The sequence below is a fragment of the Hippocampus bargibanti genome, linkage group LG17, assembly GCF_051943395.1.
Source record: "Hippocampus bargibanti isolate YZ-2025 linkage group LG17, ASM5194339v1, whole genome shotgun sequence".
Taxonomy (NCBI): domain Eukaryota; kingdom Metazoa; phylum Chordata; class Actinopteri; order Syngnathiformes; family Syngnathidae; genus Hippocampus; species Hippocampus bargibanti.
In genome coordinates, this window is record NC_142750.1 from 12170660 (window position 1) to 12185660 (window position 15001).

Below are 15001 nucleotides of genomic sequence, written 5' to 3' on the forward strand. Positions count from 1 at the left end.
ACGTGTTTTTTTCATAGATGGCTGGCTGCTTAGTTGGCACACATTTCATCACTTCAGTGAAAAAATAACCAACATTTTAAATGACGAATGTCAGAGGAAAGATCCTTGTGGAATACCATTTGCCTCAAAGAGAACCATTGACTTCATTTGTTAGCACTTTTAACAAATTTATATTTGCTATCAATGACATAAGACACAGTAGAAGCCCACCCGGAATGTCATTCACTGCCATTTATTCAGGAATATGACAGAGTGGCATTCCCGAATTTGTTAGGGTTTAGGTTTTTCTTGCAAGTGTGCCGATAAAGCGCTGGCCAGGCCCCTGGCAATGTTTTTAAATTCCAAGAGGGGGCAGCATTTATCTTTTTTCCATGTTAGTGCTTTGTTCCAGCTTCAACTGTTAAAGGACAACCGACGTCTCCGCACAAGTTGTGTCCATAATTTGTAAAATGGCTTCAAATGACTTCTACTGAGCGTATTTTAAAAAGATTCCACCGCATATAGCCATATTTTACGTTTTAAGACTCGCGCTGAATATTCAGGAAGTCTTGTTTTTGAGTTGGTGACGAGTCCGTACGTGACGTCACTAAACGCCCCCTGACCGAAAAAAAATACACCTTGTAGCAGTCCTTCCATCACGTCACAGTATTTTGCTGTATTGTTTGGTCTGAAAACCTTGTGTTGCACCCAAAAGCTGCCAGAAGAGTGTGTCCAAGCTCCATATAAGGAATTTATCAGCCTGTGGAAACAGAGGTGGCCACAGGAGGTCGCCATTTTGTGCCTCTTTTCTGGTGATCGTTTCTCCCCAATGTTGCCTCAAAATGGCATGGAATAAATTCTTTAATCGATTGCAAACATGTATGCTTTCCTCTTCAGAACTATTTGAATCATATTCATAACTGGAGGTGTAACAAGAAAGCCTATTCTCCGAATCTGAAGCCATTGTTTTGATTCTCAAGCAATGCAAGACGTCTTGGCGTGACGTCATAAACTAGGGGCGGGACTTTCTGAAAATGCCCAATTCGCAGCTCAATTTTTTGCAGATTTTGGGCACTAAGTCATTTTTATTGGTGTTTTGCATTTGACTAAAAATAGCATACTGTATGTTTTGGGTATTTTAGATGCTATAAAACATTTTTCTGATGTCAGTTAAGAAACAAAAACGTGACGTTGGTTGTCCTTTAAAGCGCTATATAAATCAATATGTATGCATTGCATTGTATTTTGGACAACCGCCCTCATTTCAAGCTCATATAACTCCAGACCCATATAATTTAGGAATTAACTCTTTTTTTATCACGAAACAAAACTCAATATTCTGTGGGTCCTGGAATTTCAGTGAAAATGACAAAAACCCTGGCACTTTTTTCACATGTCTGGCAGCGAATGAGTTGAAGTAAAATGATTTAAAACGTACTGTGCAAATGTGAACATTTGAAAATATCAACCCAATATGTCATTGTTAACAAACTGTTTCATGTAAACATGAAAAATAATTCACACACATCCACGTCGTTCGTCATATCTCGCAAAAAAACCTTCATTAGCGGGCATATAAAATATTATTACATCCTTGCGGAAGTACACGGTCATTCGCCTCCTGTTGAGGGAACCTCCTGTACGCCTATAACAGCATTGTTAAAAGAAAAATGTGCTCACAGTATGTTTAAAATCTCTAAATAGGAACTATGATGGGGGTTGTCATGCAGCGCTTACCCACCACTTCCTCAGGCTGCCAGTGGAGGAGGTTGTCAACTAACATTGATGCATAAATTCGACACCTGGCAGTGTTTTTCAGATTTTTACTGTATTATCAACAATTTACACAAGATTTCAATGGATTAAATATGCGGTCATGAATTCAGTGACTTTCACCGTTTAACTTTCTTGCTCTTTTCTTTCCCTGCCTGTCTCTTTTTTTCCACCCTATCCTTTTGAATAGACATCTGACAAAACCAGAAGGCATTCTATGAATCCAAATGGTCCATGAATTTGACATCATAACCCACCCATTGATGTGTTTTTGATTTTTTTTTTACCCTTTAAGAAAATGAAATTATACATTTTGAGAATACTTTTCAACTCAACGCACCGCACAGAATGCCTTTTGTTCTCTCGCACCAGTGGCGGTGGGAGGGGTATTGAGGGTGGTGTGGGGGTACTTGGCGCTAGCCAAAATGTTTTTTGGGCAGGAAGTCTCTTAGCCACATCCACGTTTGCGGGGTCTGCATTTAATCTGGAGATCCAGACTGTCTCGGAGTATCAGTAGTTTAATCAGCCTCGTATCACTGGAGGGAGGGAAAGCACTACATCCTCTCCACAGCAGGGAGTTCCAGACTAATGTGGCAAGGCGGCAGTGTTTTCCCTCATCATTCCGCTGATTTACGGGGCTCTGCATATTTCAACACAATCGGCTGCAAGCCCATTTTTCCTCAAATAAACTGTATCTGCATCTTGGTAGCACTTGAACATGAGATGTTTATAAATCGTTTATATTTGATCCAATCTGAGAATGTCATTTAATGGAGTATGAGTAAAGAGATAAACAGTGTGAGTCGTCTTCTGTTTGCTGAATGGTGAGTCGTCATTTAACTCGACTTTTGACGATTTATTAGTGAGAAATTACCTTTGGAGTGGGGCTCCCTTGTGTCAGTTTCGGATGATGTGGTTTTATTGATCCATCACTGGGGAAATGACTGTTGGGGCAGTGCAAGAAAAGGGCAGAGCAGATAATTAATATGAAGCTCAAATAATTGCAGATTCAGAATCGGAATCGTGTAGTACAAGGGCAAAAGACGGTTGAAATTACATTTAGGGTCCTCAAGAGTTCTGTCAAATGTTGTCTGTGGAGTTTCGCAATGCTCAACTAAATTTGCTACGTTAAAAATGCAAATAGTCATTAAATAAACTCAAAATGAGAAGTTAATTGATTAATTGCAAATTTTAATGTTAGAAAACTAAATTTTCTAACACAGTTCAACCCTTTTTCGTGAATAATCGGCCCGTCACGTCATTCACTGCCATTCACAAATTTATTCGGGAATTGAAAGTATTGAAAGTTTTGTTTTTTTCATGCTTGGATATCGATAAAGCGCCGACCATGGCCTCTGGCAATGTTTTTTTTCCTTTCAACAAGGAGGCAGCATTTTCCATTTTTTCATGTTTGCGCTTTGTTCCAGCTTCAGCTGTTGTTCAGGCGCTATATGAACCAATCAGTATGAATTGCATTGTATTTTGGACAACCGGCCTCATTTCAAGATCATATAACTCCAGACCCATATAATTTAGGAATTAAATCTTTTTTATATTGAAAGAAGAGAGTCTAAGGTTTCTCTCACTGTACTGAATTTTGATGTAGTCCTAAAATTCAATATTATGTGGGTCCTGGAATTGAAGTGACAATGACAAAAACCACTGGCAGTGAATGAGTTAAATATCTAACGTGGCCCTTGAACATTTCACCATCAACATTCACCAGACAGTTAATCAGAATCAGAATCAGAATCAGAATACCTTTATTCGTCCCGCAATGGGGAAATTTGCAGTCCACAGCAGCAATGTGGAATAATTCATATAATTTTTCACAATATACCTGTAACGTATTGAATAATACATAGATGAGCAGAAATGGACAACACACAAAAAACAATTTGAAATGTAATTTAAATTATCATTATAAGCCATAGTTGTTTTTAATAATTAATTCATTCACTGCCAGACATTTCCCCAAAATTTTCCATTCTGGTGCAAGGGTTTTTGTCATTGTCACTGTTTGCTTTTTTGAATGTTGCTGTGCCGATGACCATTTTGTGTTTGGGAGCCTTTTACGTGCGAGTTGCTTGTTCTACAGCCACAAGGGGACATACATCTTCTTGTGCCGGTCCCAAGCCCGAATAAATACAGAGGTTGTGTCAGGAAGGGCATCCGACGTAAAAGCTTGGCCAAAACAAACATGTGGATCAAACCTCTAAAGATGAAGGACACTGATTTGCTGTGGCGACCCCGTCAAGGGAAAAGCCGAAAGGAAAAGAAGAAGACTTGAATTTCAAGACCCACAGAATATTGAGTTTTAGGACTACATAAACATTCACTGCAGCGCAAGAAACCTGAGGCTCTCTTTTTTCATTAGAAACACAAGTCTGTAGTTATATGAGCTTGAAATGAGGGTGGCTGTCCAAAATACAACGCGATACATACGTATTGGTTTATATGGCACTTTAACAACAGTTGAAGCTTGAACAACGTGCCAACATGGAAAAAAAGGGAAATGCTGCCGCCTGGTGGAAGGGAAAAACATTGCCAGAGGTCTGACTAGCGCTTTATCACCCTCCTTCCCCGCAAGAAAAACAAAAACCCGAACAAATTCGGGAATGGCGCTCCACGTCATATTTTCAATTTCTGAATAAATTTGTGATTAGCAGTTAAGTCACAGCATTTCATTCGTATATATTATGAGAGTACCTCAAGGGTCTGCCTTTAACCTCCTGTCATTTCAAATAATGTTGTTTCGGTTATTTCAAAAAAGAAATATGAAAATGTGTCAACTATTGATGTGGAGTTATTTATTTACTCATGTTTTCTTGTTCCCAATATCATCCCACATAAATGAAACAATAAATTTTCATTATTCATATTTTTTTAAAATATAAAAAGAATCACAGAAAATATTTCAAGAATTCTGATAATGTCAATTGCTCGCTGCCCCCCCCCCCCGCCCCTTTCACCCACTTATACAAACGGCATCCTTATCGAAAAGTGGTACCTCAACATCAATACCGAGACCACAACTGGATCAGATTTACATGCATGACAACGTGCACAGGAAATGAATCATATTTGTCCCCCAGCACCTCACACAGGCGCAAATTTATGATGACAAAATGTCTTTTATTGATTGCGTGATGTGAACGAAACTCATTGAGATGAGGCTGACAACATTCATTAGTCATGAGGACATAGGATGAACAATTTGTGGTCAATTACCCAAGTGACACTTTGGTGAAGGGCAAATCTCAGAGAGGTTCTCATCTGCATCGTTACACACACACTCACACACATTCACTGGAAACAATCTGTCATATCGAGACAGACATATTGATTCGACACAGATAATGCGGGGACAGACAGGCGGCAATGAGACATTTGCAGCTCCTGTACTTGGATAAGAATCAATTAATGGTCTTTTTTATCTCAGCGACCATTGGAGTAGTTAGTGATTCAAATTACTTCAAGTCAGCTTTAGATCAATATGTGACGACTTGGGGCTAACAAGCAGCAGTTAAATAGTGAATTATTCTTAAAGGAAAAAATGGCTTCAAGCTGTTGAATGCATTTCCAATTGGTTTTCCTGTCAAAATCAATTTAAAACAAAATAATTTTAAGTTGCGCGTTTATTCAAACTTCATCTTTGTCACGGTTGCAAGGTGGTGATGGTGGTTGTGGATCCCCAAAAAAAGCAGGAAGGAGGGAGCTGCAAGGTGTATTTGACAAATTTTATTAAAATAAACTCAGAAGGAACAAAATGTAAAACATCAAAATCATCTGAACAATAAAATACAAAGTATCAAAGAAAACCAAGAGTAAAAGTCTGCCAAGATGAAACAAACTTGACAGGGTGCAGAAAACACATGCACAGCATACAATGCATATACAAATCATACACAATACACTGCACAATGCAATGACCTGACACCGAATGGTCGTGCCGAGAGTCCTTTTGACTGCCACTGATTGGAACGACCAACACCTGCGTGGCAGGGCCGACAGCGTTACCCGTTGGTCGCCAGCCAGATCATGACAATCTTTAGTCTTAATGCTAATACATAATGGAAAACACCTTGGACAAGCTAAAAAAACTAGCATTGCTCTCAGTTCTAAAACTTTTAAGATGTTTTTTTTACACAAGCGGTCGCTGCACATGTAGAAAGACAATATAAAAATAGTTACTGGCCAATATTGTTTTTCCTCTTTGACAAATGACTTCATTGTCACGTTTCAGTTTACAACCAACGGGTGGCACTATAGGGCCCCCGCCTGCAGCTACACAGGTGTTGGTTGTTTTAATCAGCGGCAGTTAAAAGGACTCCCGGCACAACCGTTCAGTGTTGGGTCATTGTTTGTTTCACCCCGTCAGGTTTGTTTCATCTTGTCATGTTTCACTCATTGTTTTGTTTGCTACTTTGGACCTTTTTGTTTTGATGACTTTGTTGTTTTGAGATTTTGTTTCTGCCGACTTTGTTTAATACAATTTGTCAAATACACCCTGATCATCCCCCTGCCTGCTTTTTTGGGGTCCACCACCTTGCAAATCGTGACATTCACTTTACTCAGTCGTAGTTTGAAAGCTCTTCCTTGTTTTACTGAACTCATCATGATGCACCAATTATTTCAGTTTTTTAGCTTCCATTTGTTGATATAATGACTGTTTTTCTAATAAAAATATACTAGTGTGCTATTTTCCAGGTGGTGGAAGGGATTCACTGCACCTTAATGCAGTAATGAGATTGGAGATTATTTTATGATTTACGATTGTGGACATGGAAGAAATGACCTCGTATCTCACTGTATTTAACTAGCATGTGTCGTAATGTTTACATGGGTAAATTAAGATATTTTCTCAAACAAAGTGGCGCCACAACTCCATTAATCACTCATTGAATCATCCACTTAAAACAAATAAATCATTATGCGCGGTAACTGTAATTGGTGTTTTTCGTTTCAGCGGTGTCTGCATTTTTGGGTTCTTATTCAATATTATTCACAATTAAGTCTCCGTTACCACTGACAGTTTTGTTTTTGTGGATGGTGACTGTAATTAGAGTTCTAGTCACCCATGCCGTACGCCTGCTAAAGTGTTGTTTGTGTGCATCGGTTCTATGTTTGATGGAGCTGCAGTACATACCGTATTCCCCGGTGTATAAGGCGCACCGGAGTATAAAGCGCACCCGCAATGAATGGTGTATTTTCTAACTTTTTCCATACATAAGGCGCACCTTCAATTAATGAAAAAGTAAATCTGTAAAATTTATATATGATATAGTATTATAAGGCGCCACAGTAAAGGCCGGCCGGGGTTATGCACTAGTTCTTCTACAGGGGGAAATGGATTCAATGGCTGCTGACAGTCGTTGCGAGACCTGTTGTGGCTCAATATTACTTAAGATATAAGGTGTATAAGGTGCAGGGTCATCTTTTGAAGAAAATCAAGGCTTTTGGGTGCAGCGTATACACCAGAAAATACCGTACTTTCATTTGGTTCGGTCCAGTCTGGTTGTCTTCATTTCTTATCTGTTTGTTTTCAACTACCAGAAATTAGTCTTTGTTTTATCTCAAGAATCTACAGGATATAATGGACAAAAAAAGTCATGAAATTATTTCATTTAGTGTCATTTTTTTAAACCTCCCCAAAATGAACTTCATTTCTTCAGCTGTCATCTGTACTTGAAGATGTCGGACGTTTCGCCTCCAATCCAAGAGGCTTCGTCAGCGAACTAAAGTCTTACTGGTCGTATCGGCCCTATTTATATATCCCCGCCAGACACAGCTATGATAGGTCCTACTCTCAGGTTGGGGGGAGCAGAGGACCACTCCCTGTGGCCCCACTGATTGTTCCTACATTCCTGACTAACGACTGGCCTGTTTGCCCCACTCCCACCGGTATCACCTCATCAGCATTACGAATGTTGCCTAACCTGTGTTGCCTAAGCATCGATTCACCAAGTTGTGTGTAGACTATTTATATTGATTTGAAATAATAATACATAGGGTCTTAACTATTGTTGTGAATATGGTAAAAATGCATTTGTACATAATTAAACACGCAGAATTGTTTAAAGCAACCTTACTCCGAATTGATGCCCGGTTCTTTTTGTTGGTGAGTACAAGAATTTTGGGACATTTCCCAAATTTCCCATCGTGTTCAGAGTTACTGATGCTCTCTGTTTAATCAGAATCAGAAAGCCTTTAATTGTCCCACAATGGGGACATTTTGAATTTACACCAGCAAAATTGAAAGGGGTGTGAAAAGATAAAAACAAAGTATTCTATGCATATAGAAATGTCATAAGACTCAAATGTTTAACTGTGCAAAAATGTTTCATAAAAAGAACTGTACACAGTGCAAGTATAACAAAGCATATTTGATAGATGTAACTGCATTGTGTCAAGATAAGGTGGATGTGCGATTTAAAGTCCCATGTCATTTAAAATTATTGTTTTTGTTTTAGAATTCTGTGACTGTAAAGTGTCCTAGAGAGTTTTGAAAGGCGCTTAGAAATTAAATGTATTATTATTATAGTAGTAGTAGTCGAAAATATAACTGAAAATACGACTGAATGCAAATGACACACGATTAATATTGTATCTTGTAAAATGGCTTTGCACAAATAAACGTCCAGGGACCCTCAAGGCTCCGTTTTTAATCCCGTTATTTAAAATAATGGTTTGCATACTGCTTCCTACAGATAGCCAAGTGATATAAAAATATCCAATTGATGATTTTCAACCTCTTTGCTTCCACAGATTATATAATGAACCACAATCTCTATGAAAATATACTGTAAATGCACTTCTCCTGAACCTCCAAGCATCGTAACTGCTCATGAACGATGTCTTGCTATTGACACTTCATGCCATGCGGCCATTATAAAACAAATGTGTCTCGCATTTTTTTACACAGCAGCTTATTCTTTCTGTCATTTGTTTGAACCTGAGCCACAAAAAAGCTCAATTTTTCCGGCATCACTTCAGAGAACGCCTCGGGAAATCGAAGCACAGAGATTTCATTCAAAAACAATTTGTGTCTTGAAATCTACAGCGTTTCAGCCTCACACGGTTTGAATGTGTTGAGACCAGACGCATGAATGAATCCCGGAAGAAACCACATTATACGTAATAAACAGCCAGCCAAAAATTTTGTAGGCCGGGCTAAAAATCAAACACACACACATCTGTGTGAGATGGTTGGCGTCCGGGAAGTGACAACGTCTGTGCAGAAGCGAATAGGGGACGTAACTTTGATGAGTTTAAACATGAACTCAGGGACGACGTTATTGTTGATCACTTGACTGAAGAAGCCAACGCATGGATCTTTCAACATTGCTCCCCATGTGTTCAAGAAAACAAGCTAAGCTCAGCGGTTGGCTACGCTGGTGGGGCTTTCTAAACACATTTAGGCCAGAAGGAGTTTAGAAGATGGTGCTGAAAGGTTCCTCCTTTCTTGCTCTTGCTGGAAGAAAACAGGAGACGCTGGAAATCTGTAGGAAATTGCCGTTAAGTGTTTCATGAGTCTTTGTGGTTTTGACTGATCAGGGGTATCGGGGAATGGGGGCGTGGAGTGTGGGTTCTGGTGTGCCTTGGGACTGAGATCCCAAAGAGAGTCCATGCGGCTTTAATCAGAGCAAATTTTGGGGTGCTTCCATGTGCAGCGATGTGTGTTTAGGTTATCTCTTGATGTTCTCCTTTTTTTTTTTTTTTTTTTTTTGAAGTGGCGTGCTCGAATGAGGCGTATGTGTTCCACCCGCAGAGGCAAAATTAGGCACAAGCCAAAGTGGCTGACGAAGACCAACTTAAAAAAAAGCCCAATTTCACAAATTAATTAATACTGTTAAACTTTATAACGAAAAACGAACATTTTCAAGTTTTGTTTCGCGTCTGACGAGGACCATGTTTTGACTGCAGAACTGCTTGTTGTCAGTTCCTGTTATTGTCGTAACCATGACTACCCAATTCACGTTTTTCCCACTTAAACATTTTTATCGTAGCGCTATAGGCAGAGTCTGAAACATTTGCTAAACATATATGTTTCCATGGGAGTAGACGGCAATCAACGGATGTCTGTCATTTTGGTTTTAGGTCGCGATAAAAAGCCACATGGCTTGCGACTAGTTTGTTACTTTGACGCATGTTTTTGATACATGCTGGTATGCTTATTAAAAAAACAACAACTATATACATATATATATATATATATATATATATATATATATATATATATATATCGTGCGTGAGACCTCAACTTACGAACTTAATTGGTTCCCAGACATAGTGTGTAAGGCGAAAAGTGTTTATCTCGAAAAAAAAATTCCCATAGGAAACCATTAAAATGGGAATAATCCGTTCCCGGGTTTCCATAAAATATACTTTTCTACTAAATAAGCCTTAAAACTACACACAACATACCTTATTCTATGTATAATAAATGTGCTATTGTCTTGTCATGAAAGAAATACACTGCACCGTATAATAAAGTCACTATTTACATTTGTGATGGTCATTGATGGCTTGATGGAATGGCGTTGGAGGTCGAAGGTCAAAGGGAATTGCTGTTTGGAAAGAGAGGCACTTTACATGAGGACTGTAATTAAAGAAATAAACTGCTGTAAAATAAAGTTTTATTTACCTTTTTGATGGTCGTTGATGGCTTATGGAAGGAAAATCACCTTCCATAAGGACTGTTGGTAACTTAACCTCTGGTGGTGTTCGATCGTGTGCTTCCGCCGAAGATCACTCCGACAGCCGTGGTGGGTGTGTATTATGAAAATAGTGTTTATTATAAGGTTTAATTTTCAGAAATTTGAAGTTTGTAAGATGAAAAGTTTGTAAGTTGAGGTTTTGTAAGTATCTCACAGTATATATATATATATATATATATATATATATATATATATATATATATATATATATATATATATATATATATATATATATATATATATATATATATATATATCAGCCGAGTCAGATTCCGCTGCCCAAGCCCTTCCGACGTCATACCGACCGCAGCTCTAAACAGGATGAGTATTACAGACATTTTTGAGAAAACGCATGCATGGTTGATTTGCCGTGTCTGTGTTGCTATACATAACATTTCCATTGGATGGCTGATTGGGATGTAAAAAAAAGGCACATCAGACATTGAGAGAGAGGACGGTACTTATTGGAGAGGGTGTGGAGTATGTTGTGTTGTATGTGGTTGGCCTCCCACCATATTTCTTTGGTGGTGCTCATAAAGATGGTTTCAAGTGTTTTTGTTGTGAAGACATTTATCTGTCTGTCAAGAATACTTTTTGTATCCATTCAAGGCTAACTGTAGACAAAAACAAAATGAATTTGGGAATGGTTATCGCTCAAAGGTGTCATCACTTAAAAGACTGAATAACTTTATTTGTAAAAAAATAAATAAATCAATACATCCGTGTGTATTCTCGTTTTTGCTCCCGGGTGGGGACTTAGACCTGACTGCATGCAGACCGGGGGGAATCCATTTACCCATGGGGACCTAAAATGTGGTCCCGACGGTCAAATTGTTCTTAGAGAATTCAAAACATGTTTTAAAGATGTTTTATGACATTTTTTAAATGGTCATTTGTAAAAAAAACAAATAAATAAATGGGCGTGGGCATGTGTGTGTGTGTGTGTGTGTGTGTGTGTGTGTGCGTGTGCGTGTGCGTGTGCGTGTGCGTGTGTGTGTGTGTGTGTGTGTGTGTGTGTGTGTGTGTGTGTGTGTGTGTGTGTGTGTGTGTGTGTGTGTGTGTGTATACAAATGACTCACACAGATTTTTGTTTTAGGAACTTGATGCCTCGGACTCTGGATGGTCAGATCACCATGGAGAAGACCCCCAGCTACTTTGTCACAAAAGAGGCTCCGAGCCGCATCTGCACTTTGAACTGCCAAACCAAGCTCATCGTGGTGGTCCGGGATCCTGTGACCCGAGCGGTGTCTGACTATACTCAAACTCTATCCAAGAACCCGGGACTTCCCTCATTTCAGAGCCTGGCCCTGAGGAACGCCACAACGGGCCTGATCGACACATCGTGGAGCGCCGTTCGCATCGGCCTCTACGCCAAACATCTGGAGAACTGGCTTCAGTACTTCCCCTTGTCGCAATTTCTTTTTGTTTGTGGCGAGCGGTTGGTGTCCAATCCCGCCGGAGAGATGGCTCGGGTTCAGGACTTCCTAGGCCTGAAGAGGGTCGTTTCCGAGAAGCACTTCTACTTCAATGAGACCAAAGGTTTTCCTTGTTTGAAGAAACCTGAAGGAAGCAGCAGACCTCGTTGTTTGGGGAAGTCAAAGGGGAGACCGCATCCTCAGATTCCTACCGGCGTACTGCAGAAACTCAGAGACTTCTACAGACCTTACAACCAACACTTCTACAAAATGAGCGGGCAAGACTTTGAATGGGACTAACAGGGGAAGGCAGCACAGATTTTTTAAAAAAGCCTGACTTTGACGTCTCAGGAACCAAATGTGACAAGACACAGATAGCGACCTCCAAATGGACCAGCTTCACGACTGCCCTATTGATGGGGACTCCAGGACTTTCCCTCAATTCCCAAGAATTATAAAAATATAATTTATATGTATAAAAAAAGAAAAACTCAATATTTGAATTGACCCTCACTTCCCTCCCAACTTTGAATCTCACAATCTTTCCATTCATAATCACACTCAGTGATAGAAATGCAGAATTGTGCTAAATAGTCACATAAAAGGCAACAAAATAGCAACGCTAAGCTAAGCTAAGCATTAGAAATGTAAAGAAGCTCCTGGATATTATGACGTTGTTTGGATTGTACCAAATGGCATCTGTTTGAAGTTTTGTTGCTTGGAATTTCCAATCAATTAAAACTCAAAAAGAGCTGATAAACGTAATAGCCAGTACAAATTTTGCTAACTTGTATTTCTTGTGCCTGAGATTTCTTAAGAATCAAAACAGTGCAAAGAGGGCTGAATTATTTTCAAAGATCATTTTATTATTGTAGTACTGTCAGGTTTATACTGATAGTTTTCACAAATATGTCCAAAATTTTGTGGGGAGCAAAACGGCATACTCTCCCTTTCATAACTCAGAAAGCTCTGACAGAATGTTTGTGGGTTTATCATATTTAACCGTTTTACCATCGATTTATAATTCAAAGAAAGGCCAAAAACAAGAAAGAAAACATTTCTCACTTGCAAGCGGAACTCACATGGAGCTAAAGTAACAACAATCAAATACAAATAGCTTAACTTCCAACAGCCCGTACTTGATTGTGCAAGCAGCTGGTTGAAAGGGGAAAAAATAATTTATAGATATACAGTAAAGTCTCGTTATATCGATATCGGTTATATTGATAGTACTGCTTATTACGATATTATTTCTATGAACGCAAGGAGAAAATTTACATGCCGCAGGATCGGATATATCGATAGTCTGGTTATATCGATATTTTTTCCGACTCCCGAGAATATCGATATAACGAGACTTTACTGTATATATGGATATAATATTTTTTTGTGTGTATGAGGGTTCACTTTCATACTTTCATTGCTACTGTCATCACAAATCTGCTTTTGAAGGGAAGCGTCTTGTGTTGCCACTGATTGGGGGGGAGCTCACTGCCATCCACCAATCAATCCCAATCACAAAATCAATTCAAATAAATAGTAAAAAAAAGTGTGGTGGGCGGACAGACGATTCGCGTCGCCGTAACAACCACCATGACATGCGACTGCTTTGTTGTCGCGTTAAAAAACTGCCAACTCTGCTAAGGTAGGTCGCTGCTTGCTTGCTTGCTTGTTTGTTTGTTTGGCATCATATATGGAAGATGACGACGAGTTGAACCAAAGGGAAAACATTGCCTCTAAGTATATTTTTGAATTTAATAAGCTGATATTTATAGTTTGTGTTGATTTACAAACAAAAGAAAGATTTATAAAAAATGTATTTATTACACACCAAAACGTGAATGCCTTACTTGCTAAATGATGAACCACTGTCTTCAGTATTTCATTTTAGTTGACCGTATTAACTTAACTGGACTGTTGCTATTTTCACTTCATTTACTGTTTAGAAGGAAATCTGTTTTCTATACTAGGGTGCCAACTGTGTTTCATTTGAAATTCCGTAACCAAGTAAAGTTCTATCTTCCATGACAGCCGGCGTCTGTGGTTCATTTCAGCAAAGTTGGCTCTGACTCAGAGAAAAGTCGCACCGGAGCGTTTGAATGTTGCATTGGAATCGAAACCACTTGTCCAGCCTTGAAAAGAAAATCTTGGCCGCCGTGACTCGCGCATTTTGTGTCCTTGGGTGACACTTGGGTGAAGTGGCATGTAAAGTCTGAAGCCTTCCATTGTCGAGATGGGGCTCTGATTTTGCTATTCTTTTGTCGCATACACCAGTGGTCCTCAATCCCTGCACTGTGGATTGGTACCGAGTCCCACAGAAAGAATAAATAGCTTATGTTCCTTCATTTTTATTTATTTTAGTAGTTAAAAATATTTAATTTTGAAAATGTACTGGCTTCTCTGTTACAGCCGTCATCTGTTTGTCACCCTTTACACAGGTGAGGGGTGGTGCTTCCTAGTCATGTGATAAGTTACCGCCAAAATGGAACTACATATAAAGGATTAAAAAAAAAGAAAACATATTTGTAAAGTTGCTTTCGGAAGGTGCTATTGTGTGTCGGATTTTTCGTCCACTCTTTATTTGTGCAATACTGTATCTTATTTTGAAGGCACGCTTAAAAGACAACCGACACCTCCGAACAAGTTGTGTCCATAATGTGTGAAATCACTTCTAATGAATTCCACTAAGCGTATTTTACAAAGTGTCCACCGCATATAGCTATATTTTACGTTTTAAGACTACATTGCATTTTGGGTACTTTGTTTGGTCTGAAAACTTGGTGTTGATCCGTGTTGATGGCGAAATCAGAAGGAAAACATAAATAACGCGATGGTGAATCGTTATGTGTTGCACCAAGACTACTATTTGATACTAGTTGACACAAATTCCCAGCGGGCAAATCAGCCCATTTCCAATGGAGCTTGGGCACCATATTGTGCATTTTCTGGGACGCTACATTGGAGTCCTGACGGCTCGAATTGATAAGGGAGGACGTCTTTAATCGATTGCAAACATTTATACTTTCCTCTGCAGTACTACAGTAAAGTCTCGTTATATCGATATTCAAGGGAGTCCGAAAAAATATCGATATAACCGGGACTATCGATATATCC

At 39.1% G+C, this 15001-nt stretch overlaps 1 protein-coding gene across 4 annotated transcripts in view; it reads left to right on the forward strand.

Annotated features, from left to right (window-relative positions):
- The window catches only part of LOC148885795 (heparan sulfate glucosamine 3-O-sulfotransferase 6-like), a 45912-nt gene extending 31995 nt beyond the window's left edge, over window positions 1-13917 (forward strand). For all 4 annotated transcript variants that reach the window (XM_089018360.1, XM_089018361.1, XM_089018362.1 and 1 more), the window contains one exon: window positions 11569-13917. In XM_089018360.1, coding sequence (XP_088874486.1) covers window positions 11569-12187 — 619 coding nt within the window. In that variant the 3' untranslated portion in view covers window positions 12188-13917. The remainder of the gene's footprint in view (window positions 1-11568) is intronic.
- The last annotated feature ends 1084 nt before the right edge of the window (window positions 13918-15001 follow it).